The sequence below is a fragment of the Vigna angularis genome, chromosome 1, assembly GCF_016808095.1.
Source record: "Vigna angularis cultivar LongXiaoDou No.4 chromosome 1, ASM1680809v1, whole genome shotgun sequence".
In the NCBI taxonomy this organism is placed as follows: Eukaryota; Viridiplantae; Streptophyta; class Magnoliopsida; order Fabales; family Fabaceae; genus Vigna; species Vigna angularis.
In genome coordinates this window covers 2919232-2932942 of record NC_068970.1, presented here as the reverse complement: position 1 = coordinate 2932942, position 13711 = coordinate 2919232, and the positions used below count along the sequence as shown (strand labels likewise).

The window sequence follows — 13711 nt, the reverse complement described above, 5'->3', positions numbered from 1 at the left end:
AAATATATATGTATTGTAAATTTGGTAATTATATGTGTATCTATATAATTTGTTACTTTATATACAAATTGTAGTGTAAATTGTTGTACGCACAATTAAATTAACTTTTTTGTATTTTATTAAAACAAAAATAGAATTGTTGCACCATTTAAAAAAAAATTATGATGTATGTTGTTTTCTTCAATACGTTGCATTTTGAAAATTAAATCTAGGGATATTTAATTCTGCTGTAGAGAATTAAATATATTTATGTATAATATAAACGCGATGTCACAGATTTTATTTACCATTTTTTTTTCTTGTCATTGATGAATAGTATTGAGTTTAAATGTAAAATTTTTGTGAAAGTAAAAAAACAAAAAATGATAAAAAGAGAAAAATACTTGGGAAAGAAACATCATTTTAATGAAGTACATTTGCTTTATGGAGTTGAAAGGAATTGAAAAACGCCTTTCACTCACGCCATTCTTTTCGTAGTTATGTGACAACAACTTTTCACGTATTGTAAATTTTATTTGTTCTCTTCTTTAGCTTCTTCTGGAGCTAACATGTTCTGAAAAATCTGTGTTTTTATTATTTACTATATATATTTATATATATAAACTGTTCAACCCAGTGACGCGTACCAACCAATCAAATTCGGACAACTGGAATTTTCACCCGATACCAGGCTGCTCCGGTAACTCCTAAAGCATTTTTGCTTCAATGTTCTCTGCGACTGCTCAGTCCATATTTTTCACCGGCCTAGCCGGTGACCACAATTCCACCATATATATTCGATGTGATGAAAAGTAACTGAAGGCAGAAAACATAAAGAAAATAGAAAAGGAGAAGAAAACCGGTTCTTTTGGCCTTGCGTTTTCTTGGTTTATCTGTGGATTCTTCTTCTGAACTAATACTTAGGAAGTTTAGTTTTCTCTCTTGGGTTTGCAGGTTGGAGTTGCCGGCGACTTTGACGGCGTTGGAGATTTTGTTGTTTATTTTTCACACCACTTTTGAAGGTTTCCGAGAGAGAGGAGGATTATAAAAAAGAAAGAATGTTTCTTTTTGATTGGTTCTATGGAATTTTGGCAAGTCTTGGTCTGTGGCAGAAGGAGGCAAAGATTTTGTTCCTGGGGTTAGATAATGCTGGCAAGACCACTTTGCTTCACATGCTCAAAGATGAGGTTTTTTTCTTTTAAATTTTTTTAACTTTGCTTTTTCTGATTTCCTGTTATTGGGTTATTATACCAGTTTGAAGGTTTTCTTTGATGATAACTTCAATTTGTGCAGAGATTAGTTCAGCATCAACCTACTCAATATCCCACCTCAGAGGAGTTGAGTATTGGGAAGATAAAGTTTAAGGCTTTCGATTTGGGGGGCCACCAGATTGCTCGTAGGGTTTGGAAGGATTATTACGCCAAGGTTTGTATATTCTTTTTTTTTTTTCAATTGTTATTTCATTTTCTTGTTAAGTTTCATGTTTATGAATACAGGACATTTGAATGACTTTGGTTTATTACTATTGTTGAAAGTATTATTGGGCGTGGTATATTAGGATAGTAGTTTGAGTTTACATCTTATTATTAGGTTTTTTAATTGATGGTTCAAAGCATGCTCGAACTTTCTGTCTTGTAAATACCATGTCACTTGAGTATGGATTTGGCAAATGCTAAATGATGAATACATTTTATAAGAAAATGCTTAATAAACGCACAAAAAGAGATGAGAATGTGTTATTTTTTTAGTTCATTAAAATGTTCGGTTTTTGTTGGAAAATGAAACTGTACTTCTTTGAATTTTCAATGCAATTCTATCCTTCTGATCTTCGTCAAAACAAGGACTGTTGCTTGTTGTATCTGTAGTTCTTGCAAAACAGTGTTTGGAACTGTGTACCAATGCCGATTCTATAATCTGAATCATCTTGTCTTTTTCTGTTCCCCGTTTTGTTTTTTCCCTTTACCAGTGGTTGGCATTAGCTGGTTTTTTGGCCAATTAAGGAAAACAGTGCTGCTTGGTGCAGATTTTTTATCTGGTTTAACACGAAATATACTAATGTTGATTGCCTGGTTGTGGAAGTATCTTTTCTGCACGGCTTCTTTTGCTGCTTACATATGGTAGGAAGAGTGATGGGGTTTTAGGTGTAGGGTCAATTGAGTATTAGGAAGACTAAAACCTACATATCAAATTACTTACATGGTAGCCATCTACTTCTCAAATCAAAACATTGACATGGACATGAAACTTATCCGAGTCCAGATTCTTTGCTGGTTTTTTGGTGCTGTCCTCTGTTGGGTATGGAAAATATACTGTTGGTATATTAAAATTCTTTTTAATATATGTTAAAATATCAAAATTAGTGTCTGAGTGTATTTTGAAGGCACTGCAGAGGGACGGAAAGAAAAGCCATAGAGAATCCAAATTCAATTTATCATATTATTGTGATACTGGGAATTGTAATTTGCATACTGATATCATGATGATGTAGGTGGATGCTGTTATATACCTGGTTGATGCATATGACAAAGAAAGATTTTCAGAATCAAAGAAGGAGTTGGATGCACTTCTTTCTGATGAGTCACTTGCAAACGTGCCTTTCCTTATATTGGGAAACAAGATTGACATACCTTATGCTGCCTCAGAGGATGAGCTACGTTATCACATGGGTCTGAGTAACTTCACCACAGGCAAGGGCAAGGTTAATTTGGCTGACTCAAATGTTCGTCCTTTGGAGGTGTTCATGTGCAGTATTGTCCGCAAGATGGGGTATGGTGAAGGCTTTCAGTGGCTCTCTCAGTACATTAAATAGAACAGATCAAGTGTGTTTCTAGACGTATCTGCTCATGTAAATTCAATGCTTGAATATGGTGGTTTTACTTTTTGTTATGAAATATGTAAGCTTGTGTTGCTGTTCTGTATAGGTTATTGAAATTACAGGAGTAATAAATAATGGCTCTTAATGTTACTATGCTTGACAATGTTTTTCGTTTTAGTTGACAATCTTGGGGAAATTGGTTCACATCGGTCACAAGGAGAATGTTTTTGGTGGTTGGTAGGTAATCTTAGGATACTTTTGACAATCTCACGTTTCCAAGAAAAGCGGCTTGAAAGAGGTCTTATAAGTGATCGTACCTCTAACTCGGCAATAAATTCGGTACGCATTTGATTTATTTGAAGAAAACAACTTATTTATTGGTTATGATTCCACAATTTAATGAAATATTCATAAACACAATTCTGAAATAAGTACTTTTGATTAAGAAAAGTGTGTAGCGACATGTTTGAAGTGTATGAATCACTTAATTATTATCAAAATAGATATCCTTTTAATTGAGAGAATTATACTTATTTGATAATAATACGAGTAAATGCTGTATGCCAAAGGTTCACGGATCATTAAGGAAAAATTTGATGAAGTGGAAAAAGAAGGAAATGAAAAGAGAGATTCTATATGAGTAATGTAGTATAGAAGAGGGGCAAACAGGTAAGATTGTATTTGATCGTTGGTTTTCTCTGAGTGTTTCATCTATTCGAACAAAGTTACTCACATTTCAATCAAGCATATGCAAACACAACGTTAAAAAAAAATATGTCTTTCATATTTTAATCTTTAATCATTCTCGCAAGATCTAATAATCTATTCTAATTTTCGATTAAGAATATATCCTTATAATTATGTCCGGCTTCATTCAAACGAAGGTAGAAGTTGCGTGCAAAATGAAAGGGCGTGTTTTATTTGAACTAAAAGTTATTTAAAAGTTATATGAATATGACTTTAAGAAGAAAAAAAACATGATTTATTTTATTAATCTATCTTCACTCATTTCACATGAAATAATTGTCGCCTTTATTCTCTCTACACACAAACAACACCGTGGGGATATAAATTTGCAAATCTTTTGAAATAATTTTGAATATCATGCAATATCTTCTACTATTTTTATTATAAGTATTTTGAGTGCCTCTGCCTTTATTCTCTCCACACACAATCAACACCATGCGGATATGATTTTGCAAATGTTTTGGAATAATTTCCCCAGTTATTGAGGCGAGCATGATATAATATAACAACCTTTTAATCATCAAAGAGATCACTGATATTGGACATTGTACGAATCACAAAAAGTTTCTTTGTACATACAGGCTAATTTTGAAGATGTGTGGGAGCCTTTGGTTGCCTCAGTTCCTATCTGTAACTATTCTAGTATTCTGTAAATCTTTGGGGTGCCAGAGTGTTTCAATTGAGCCAAGATCTTTGTATGAGAATATAATGAACAGAGAGGCCAATGACACATGAAAACCTAATATGATGTCCCATTCTAGGATATTAAGTTAGTCTAAAAGGGTGAAAGGGAACTTACAAGATCCACAGGATATATAAAAAAAGATTGCAACCCTAAAAGAAGACTCTGCTTGGGTAACCTATGCCTTCAGTTCCATGTCAACTTCAGTACTAAGAAGTTGTTCGTATTCCCGTTCCAGCTGCATAAAGGAATAATAGTGTACAGTGAACAAACATGGAAAACCAAATCCTCCAAGTAGTAATGAAATGTATAATTTAAGTGTCACCTTTGCTTGATCTAGGGCCACTTTCATCCTCCTATACTCTTCTTGTGCTTTCTTGGAACGGAACATAGCCTGAACCCTCACCACTGATCTCTCAACACGTTCTTCAGCCTGTTTCCTACCAGTCTTAAAGAATTCCTCCTCTACAACATTTTCCTTATCCTGATCTCCTTTTCCCACTTCAACAGTTCTGACATGGAGCCCTCGGAAGCCCCTTCTCTTCAAACGCCAACGCAGCACTGCTTTCTCAACCACACCTACAGACCAAAGAATTTTGCGATAATGCTTCCGTAGTTGAAAGCACCGGAAAGCAGCCTGCGTTGTAACAAAGATGTTAGTCAATTTATCCAACCAAATCAGCTGTTAATATATGAGCCAACTGGCAGAGAAGATTTTACTTGAATTTTAACAGCCTGACGACGCATGAGGAGAAATTCTTTACGAATCTTCCATGTGCGGAATGTACACTGAATGCGAGCAGCAGCTCCCATCATTTTCTTTGTCTCGAAGTTCCTGAACGCATGTTGAATTTTCATTGCTGCAACTATTTTGCGTGCTTCAGCCTCTGGATTGGAAGACATAACTGCGTTAGTTCTCAGTTTTAGATTGTGCTCCCTAAATGCAGCCTGTATGCGGGCAGCTGCATCAGCAGCGGTTCGGTAAGCTGCCAATGTGTCCTTCATGTTCTGCTGCTCATCAGTAACGCTTGCAGAATTTACTGTATCAGTTGTGGTAGTTTCCAACGAGCCGCTGATATTTCCAGCTAAGCTCATGTCATTAAAGTGCTGAACCAGACATTTTTCTGAAAGATAAGCTGCTAAGCCATCATGACCCCTCATATAAGCAAGATCAGCAGCAGTGCAACCACCAGGATTTTTTGGCGTGGGATCAGTAACCAAATTTGACTTTGCCCCGGCAGACAGCAGAGTAGCAACCATTTTTTCCCTGAAGATACAAATTTTAAAACAAATATATAAGAAAATTTTCATTCAAAGTTCAAGCAGCCTACTTATCCAAGATCATGCTAAATTCAATTGATTATTTTAATGCCTGGTTTTATATAGGAAAAGAAGGAACACAAAGAACATGAATAGTGAAACCTCGTCAGAAAAGGATTTTTTTTATCAATGTATCTGCAGAAGGGTGAACAGTGTAAACAAGTGGGTGTCTGTGTATTATACCTTCCACAATATGCTGCCCAATGAAGAGCTGTCCATCCAAATCTATCACGGAAATCCAGCGACAAGCCTGACCATGAAAATAAGGAAACAGCCCAAGTATATCCTAAAATAGCACACAAATGGATTACACTCTGGCCATGTGAATCATACTCAGTCGTCTTATAGCCTAGAACAATTCTTTCGAAAAGCCATTCCCTTAGCCTGTTTTTCAATGCAATTCCAAGGAGGGCATCTTTTGCTTGTGAAAATGGAATCTGGTTGTCTTCAGTTGACTTGATTAAATACTGCCAACTATTGGAAATAAATGATGTTCTGAGGGCAAATTGCCTAGCTTCCTTAAGTCTATTAGGTGGTACTTTAAAGGAGATAACATCTAGGCTCAGTTGTTTAGCAAATAGCAAATACGTAAGCCTCATTTGTAGTCGAAACTCGTCCCAATTGTTATTCTCTTCCATTGCAGCTGTAGGATCATGCAAGACAAGCGTACGATATTCAAAATTAACAACTTGGCTAATAGGCTTATGGCCATCAAGACTCAAGTAGAGATTCACGATTCCTGGAGAATGTGGTGGTACCCAGCACCGATAGAATCCAACCTGAACAATTTCTGCAGGAACGCTAACATCACCACAGACACATAATAGATTGGACTTTGAAAGGTGCATATAATCCTTATGAAAGAATCCAGTCACCAGGACCTGCAAGTAAAGTAATTCAGAAATCAAAATAACAGGTAGCAAACATGTGAATTCATCATGCAGATAGAATGTACTCTGTTAAATACAGTTACAATTTACCCCCGCATGCATGTACCAAAGAGCAACTCATAACACCAATTAAAGAATAATTTTGGTTAGACTGAAAATAACAGTTATTCATATTCCATGGTTTATATATTTGCAGTTTTCAGCTTTGGAATTCAACAAGAGTTCAAGATTGAAAGAAATGACGCATTAGAGTTAATTGTAAAGAAAGATAAGCTTGTTAAAGAAAATAATTGATACCAAGTAGATATACAAGAAGGGAAAAGGAAACCTTTGATTTCTCAGAGGAAGACACCCATGTAGGGGATACATCTGTGATAGTAAATACTTGTTCTGGCTGAGAAATTTGCAGACCATCCACTACCGGGGACAAATATGGTTCATGAACAGACGAAACTGGTGACTCGAGAGCTTGGTCATCTACTGAACATGGTGAATCAGACATGATGTGGTTCACCCACATTCCAAAACTGTCCTGGCTTTGCAATCTATCACTGACCAAAGGGTCAAAGGAACCAGCACTTAAAGAAACAATATTATTCCTCTGCTCATTTGGATTTGCTTGATTGCCCATCATCTGAAGTGTGGCACTTTCTGAAAAATTGTAAGTAACACTGTTGCTCCCAGCATTTGGCAGAGGATGACAATTAAAAGAAGAAATTTCTGCAGATTGATTCTTGACTACCTGGTGACAAAACAAGTATACCAAAGGAGTGGCTATTACAAAGCAAGTATCCCGAGAAAAAGAAGGAAAACAAGAAGAACCAAAAAAAACAGATACAGATGAGGTAGAAAACATAAAATAAACATGTTCTTCACTATACTTTCAAGAACTCTTCTTCAAAATGGCCGTGGCCTTTTTATACGTGATTACAAATTTGAAAATAGTATCATAAAGGTAAAATAGTATCTTAAATCCTTATCATGTATAATGAAACTGTTGACTGGATGACTCATGGAACTGATTTTTACATTCTTGCTAGTTTATAGGACCCGTGATTTTTTGTGTATTTGTTAGGAACCATCTGATGTGTATTTAGCGGGATTTTAGGCATTAAGTAGAAACTATTTTCCAGTATTTCCATGCTCTCTTCTCTAAAAATTATGATCAACAAGATACACTTCATATTTTTATGTATCCAACAGAAACAATAATCTGATGGTGAAAAAACACTTGAATGCTGAATGCCTGAACATCTATTAAATATGTTGTCTACAAAATATAACAAATTCTCTACATGCATACTTAAAAGAGGATGAAAAGTCTTATGATAAACTTCAAAGGACAGACAATAAGGAGGCTAAAGTTGTGACACTGCAGTTTTTGCAGCTCTTTGGCCCGTTTGGTTGAAGCAGATCACCTGCCATTTTAGAATCTCTTATCCGCTTTAGTTTGCTTAAGGAGGTTAGTACTTTTAGCTACTCTGGTGATTACCACATGGTTATTTCATAAGTTTCCACTATCAACATAAGAGAGTTTGGGCAGCCTTGCTGCATATTGGAAACTTTCTCCTTTCTTGTCCTTTCCATTTTTAATATTAGAATAGAGGATATTTTATCCTCGCCCTAGTTATTCTCGGTGCTTTACTCAGTTTATATCGAATAAAATTTCTTTTCCAGTGTAAGGGAAAAAAGTCAAAGAACTAAACTGCCTTTTACAGAAATCACGTTAAAAGGACAATAAAGAAGAGAATAATGAATACAAATAAAGGAAAGATAATTATCTTACATTGCTGAAACTGCCATTCAGTAAAATTTGATCTTGTTGATTAAAATATGCAACACTACCTGCAGAAAGTTAAGTTAAAATAAATTCATGATGCACTCCAAAAAAGTGGCTGACTGTGCTTTAATCAGCTACGATTTACCTCCATTAGGCATGGTAGAGGCATTATGATCATTTGCATCCACTAGGTCATCCCACTCAAGTGTATTAATCTCATGAAGTCTCAGTTCATGACTTTTGTCTTTTACATTGTCAGTCATGTCTGTTTTTGTCCAACCAGAAAGGATGAGATTATACACCTTATCAACCAAACAATAAGAAATTCGTAGCTTTATAAACCAACAAAAAAAATATTATTTTCTTTTCTTGCAAGCCGTTGTTTCCAGACAAACACTTGCCATTTTCAAAATTAAAATATGATATTTTAAGCAACAGCCATGAGCCCTTCATACTGAGAGCTTTCAACAGTACAACTTTTAAGAAGATATACAGCAAAAATATAAGTTATTTCTCACCACCAGCATATGTGGTTGTGGTCCCTGAATCTATTTCATCCAATACAACCCATGGTGCAGGAGGATCAGAGACAGAACTGGAGTGTGAATTAACAGGAGTGACGGGAGAACCTTGCATCTGTATCACAAACAACAATCCAAAGGCAACAAAGCCAAGTTATATCCATTTTCACAATAAAATTTAGAACCCAAATGGAACCTTAAACATGAGTTTGTTTCTAATTATAAAGATGTTTGAACTTCTAAGAGTCATTAAGAGAAACTAAATGATTAAATCCTATAACTGATAGGTGTTTTTGGAATACTAGATTTTATGTTTATAGATAAAACAAATTAACTTATTCTGAAATGCAGTTTTCAATATTTTGAAAAAGTAGACTTCCCATATACTCAATTTCACAAAACTGACTTGTAAGGTGATATTTGCACCAACTTATATACTATATATTGTCATGTCTTTAGTTAATGCGAGATCTTGGAACAAACATAATGAAACAATGAGTGGGATATAACTTTTACATTAGCAAACGGTTTTAATACCACTGCAAGGAAAACAACCTTCAAGTCTTTTAAAAATTTCCATGGATATGATATGAATCACCTCTGCCATAAATGCCATGAGTTACCATTTAGTTAAAAAGAAATACAATACAGATACGTAGACTCCAAGTCTAGGCAAATTTGAAGTAAAAAGAAAGAGGATTATATAATACACTAGAATGTATAAAGATGCACTTGGACATCTTTTGATGCTAGATAATAAACTCTCATGCTCATACTAATGATGGTTCTGTTAATATTTTTTCATGGCCTGTGCAATCATCCAACTTATGAAATAAGACCAAAACACTGGACTTTAAAAAAATTATTATCCCACTTGTCTTGAAATCAGCTTTTGAAGCTTATATTCATCATCAAAACTGTTAAAAATATATTGTTGGACTTGGCTATCTTTCAAAGTTCAAATAAATATAATGGAAATCAAGACTATGAAAGAGTCTGTGCACACTGTACACAGAAAACAAATGAGGTTTCCATCCAGACCAACTGAAAAAAACATTACTGTAAGAAAAAATTGATATAGACAGAATAATGCTGTATCCAGACAAATTCAAAAGCATAAAACTACATTAAAAAACTTAAATCAGTAGATCACAATAATGACTTTAGATGTACATCGTCTTCCTTTTAGACAAAACTATAGTAAACACATAAATCATGGTTTGTGCAGTTAAATTGAACTTTTGAAAGGGAAAAAAATAGAGGAAATAGTGAACAAACTGACTAATGAATAAATATGAGTATGGTTTTTCTTCGAGACAAAGCAACATACAAAAGACACATAAACCATGGTCTGTGAGGTTAAATTCAACTTTTGAAAGCGAAAAAATAGTGGAAATGCTGAACTTAACACTACCTCTTGTGTTTCACGATAATGAACAAGGACTATGTGTTCCATACTCCTGAAAAGAAAATAGTGAAAAGAATAAAGTCAAATGTTATTGGAAAATTTATTTTAATTTTATGCTTTAATCAATAAATGCAAGAATAACAGAAGCACCATGCTACAACATAACTCAGCAGAATGAACATGCGTAAAATTTTAGAATTGGAGCTTTAAGAGACAACTCATATGCATACTTATCAAGCAGCCAATAACATCTTCGCACAAAATTTGAGTTATCCTGACCATGTGCATAATATACATGTATCCTTTCTTCATTACCAACCTGTTGGGTGCGGAAAAGAAATAAATGACAAAAAAGAAAGTAAAAAATCAGATATTATGGTAATTAATCAATGATAACAAAAAACTTGAGGAAGGAATTATCATCATAGATAATAAACACCACATTTGATGAAAAAATTAAGAGCAGAAAGCCACAAACTGATCTATCTGCCAAATGGCAAATACTACCCAGGAAGAAAGATAGATATACTGGATCATTGTACAAAAATCATATGACATACAAAGCGAAGATAATGCATTATGTAAATTAAATATCACCATAATCTAACAGTGGATGATATCTAAAACTACTAGACTCCAGACTCCCCTAATTAAAAAACTACTATTTATGGAGAGTACACAATAAATTGAACAGCATTGGTAAAATAGAAAACTGATCTCCAAGAAGCCTTATGTCTTTTAACATTTAACAACGTCTAATTAGTGTTTAGTTCATTCACATTCCACATTAACGATGAGCGATTATCACAAACAATCTGTTAAAGAAACAAAACTAAAATAAAATTAACTCGAGTGAAAACACCAAAGAATGAAAATCCTCACTTTTAAGTGCTCGTGAGCTTCTTTAACAGTTTTGCCGTCCTTTTTCTTTTTCCAGTTGTGTCCATCTTTTCGAAAGTTCCTAAGCATCTTGCGATCAAATAAGACAATAGTACCGCCTGTTCACACACAAAATAATAATAATAATAATAATAACAACAACAAACATTTTAAGTAGACATTTGACATTGTCTTATGACTAATAGTAAAAAATCATTTGGATGCAAAATAACTATATGAAATTCCATCAGATACATAACGAAGCCATTTGCAGTTACATTTTATATTGTCTTATTCATGTTATAAACAAATAACTGGCGTGTGCTTTTATGAAAGAAGAAAATCATTGTGAGTAAAACCAGAAGATTACAAAGAGATTTGAGGGAAATGAAACAAAATAAACTTTAAAACCAATAATTAAAGGTGTAGAAGCTTAAAATTAAGCAAATAAACTTGAAAGCACAAAAGTTCCAAAATATGATTATCATGGAATGCTTTCTACCAGTGGGTAAAAAGTTTATGGACGTTAAGAGATGCATACATAATTTAATATCTATAAGACATCACACGGCAGGGCAGAATGGAAACTATGCACCCACTATTTAAATATGAAGTACAGATAACTGATAATTACTTTTTGGCAAATTCACTGGCTTGACATTAATGGGAAAATACTTGTAATTACAAAGCATGGCATGAATTTCATTGGGACGAAGCCATCTGGTTCTCGCTTCCTCCATAATGCTCCTCACATCCAAATCTGAGGAATATATAAGAAAACATGTCAGAACAACAGCAATACAGATTTCCTTTCATTTTGACATAGCCTAAATAAAATCTACTTCAGGGGATAATCACTCCCCCAGATGACAAAAACTAACATCCATGCAACGCAATAGTAGGCTTACGCTTACCAGATGATTTATCAAACCTGGGGATCAACTTGCTCCAATTAAATGCTAGAACACAGTGTTTGAACATCTATTGCTACTACTCACAACATCCATATAAATTACTCTAATAGCTAATTATAAACTAACAAGAAACAAAAAACTACATCTTGGTCTTGATCGCAGACACTTGATCAAAATGAACTTAGGCATGATTCAGAAATCAACAGTGAAGTACGTACCTTGCAATGTGTGAAATCCATGTATCTCTGAACCAACAAGTTGTGCGGCCAAGTTATTCGCCATGTACACAAAAACCTATGGAGATTCCGAACACTTTTCTCTTGCCCCAAAGTCAGCAACTGCATATATTACATGAAAAAAAAAAAAAAAAAGAGTACAAATTGGTGATGACTCAACAAAAAAAAGAACAATCATCGTTCCCTACTAAAAAACAATAATCAAAATTAAGAGGGTAGTGAGAAACAAATAGAAAGCTGATAAATTTACCTAATTGCAGACAAGGGTGGGTCTATTGTCCGAATTAGAACAGATAGAAATATGATCGCCTCGTTAGAACTGAATCACTCTTTCTTCTTCCTTTCTGTTTTTTTCTATTCTACACTCTGACTCTAACTTTTATTATATTATAAAATATAAATATAATTCATAAGAAATAAAATAAGAGTATCTTTATTTATTTAAATAATTTAGGACTTTAGTAAATGTAATAAATAAATAGATGAGAAAATTAAAAGTTTAACTGTAAGGAAGGTATTCAGACATTCATTATGGGTATAAAAGTAAAAATAATGATTGTTGGAAAACTTTAAAATACGTTTTATGAAATAATATTGAAATTCTTTAATGTTTTTTTTAAATATGTTAAATGTTATTTAATAAATATTTATTTATGTTTAATTAAATATATTAAATTTTATTTAATCAATGTTCTTGTAACGTTTTAAATTAAAAAAAAATGTATTAAAATGGCATGACAAACATTTATTAACTGGCCAAACTTTTATACACACCCTCTTCTTTTTAAGATGGCATGACATTCTCATAAAAGTATTATTCACATTTTAGAAGTTTCATTTTATTTCAATGCTTCATCACAAAATAAAAAGAAATTATTTTAGTCTTCAACAATACCTTTGTTTATTTATTTGTTGTAGTATAAAACGCTATTAGACAATATGGTATATAACTTTACTTCAGTTTTTTTAAGAGGCCATTTTAATTAGAAAATATATATATATTATTGTTATAGGTGAAAATGTAAGGTCTCTCGAATGATAATTTATTTTAAAAATAAAAATAGACAGGGGTACAACAATTATTATTGGGGAATAAAATGAAAGCTTAAGCAATATTTAATACATTAACAGATTAAAAATATATACATGTTGAATAAACATTTAATCCTTTTTCATGCAGGATAAATCATCTATTTAGTTTTTATTTTAGGTTTTTGCAAATATTTTTAAGAAATAATATAGTAAAAAGGTTAAAATATTTGTAATTTTCGATAAATAATCATAATATGCTCGTTAGCTATAGTTGTACAATTTCACTTAATAAAAGATATTGTTTGATATTGCTAGTCACACAATAATAAAGTCACTAAATTGGAAGATGCTGTCTTTTGTATATTAGACACTTTAGTTAGTTAAAAATGTAGTATAATTTTATCATTTAAAATACTTTTAAGAATCATCTTATATAGTTTTTATCAAAATATATTTATGGTGATATATTCTTAACTAATATACCATTAATTAAATCTGATTGGTGATC

At 33.1% G+C, this 13711-nt stretch overlaps 2 protein-coding genes across 4 annotated transcripts; one reads left to right on the top strand and one right to left on the bottom strand.

Annotated features, from left to right (window-relative positions):
* Positions 1-581: 581 nt before the first annotated feature.
* On the top strand, positions 582-2944 carry LOC108342222 (GTP-binding protein SAR1A). Of its 2 annotated transcripts, none has more exons than XM_052871735.1 (4): positions 582-679; positions 934-1166; positions 1273-1404; positions 2468-2944. In XM_052871735.1, exons 2-4 carry the CDS (start codon positions 1038-1040, stop codon positions 2786-2788), a joined length of 582 nt encoding a protein of 193 aa, XP_052727695.1. In that variant the 5' UTR covers positions 582-679; positions 934-1037; the 3' UTR covers positions 2789-2944. The 2 variants fall into 2 exon arrangements, with proteins under 2 accessions (XP_052727695.1, XP_052727694.1); XM_052871734.1 differs by lacking the exon at positions 582-679 and adding an exon at positions 706-841.
* A 1095-nt stretch (positions 2945-4039) lies between these two features.
* Positions 4040-12542, bottom strand: LOC108342207 (calmodulin-binding transcription activator 5). 2 transcript variants are annotated; one of them, XM_017579935.2, is made up of 14 exons: positions 12422-12542; positions 12154-12273; positions 11656-11781; positions 11025-11140; positions 10373-10461; positions 10149-10194; positions 8732-8849; positions 8359-8478; positions 8220-8278; positions 6762-7175; positions 5727-6424; positions 4944-5490; positions 4549-4860; positions 4040-4461 (listed from the first exon to the last, which is right to left on the bottom strand). In XM_017579935.2, the coding sequence occupies exons 2-14, from the start codon at positions 12215-12217 to the stop codon at positions 4402-4404; spliced, it is 2769 nt and encodes a 922-aa protein (XP_017435424.1). In that variant the 5' UTR covers positions 12218-12273; positions 12422-12542; the 3' UTR covers positions 4040-4401. The 2 variants fall into 2 exon arrangements, with proteins under 2 accessions (XP_017435424.1, XP_052727693.1); XM_052871733.1 differs by lacking the exons at positions 10373-10461; positions 11656-11781; positions 12154-12273; positions 12422-12542.
* Positions 12543-13711: the final 1169 nt, after the last annotated feature.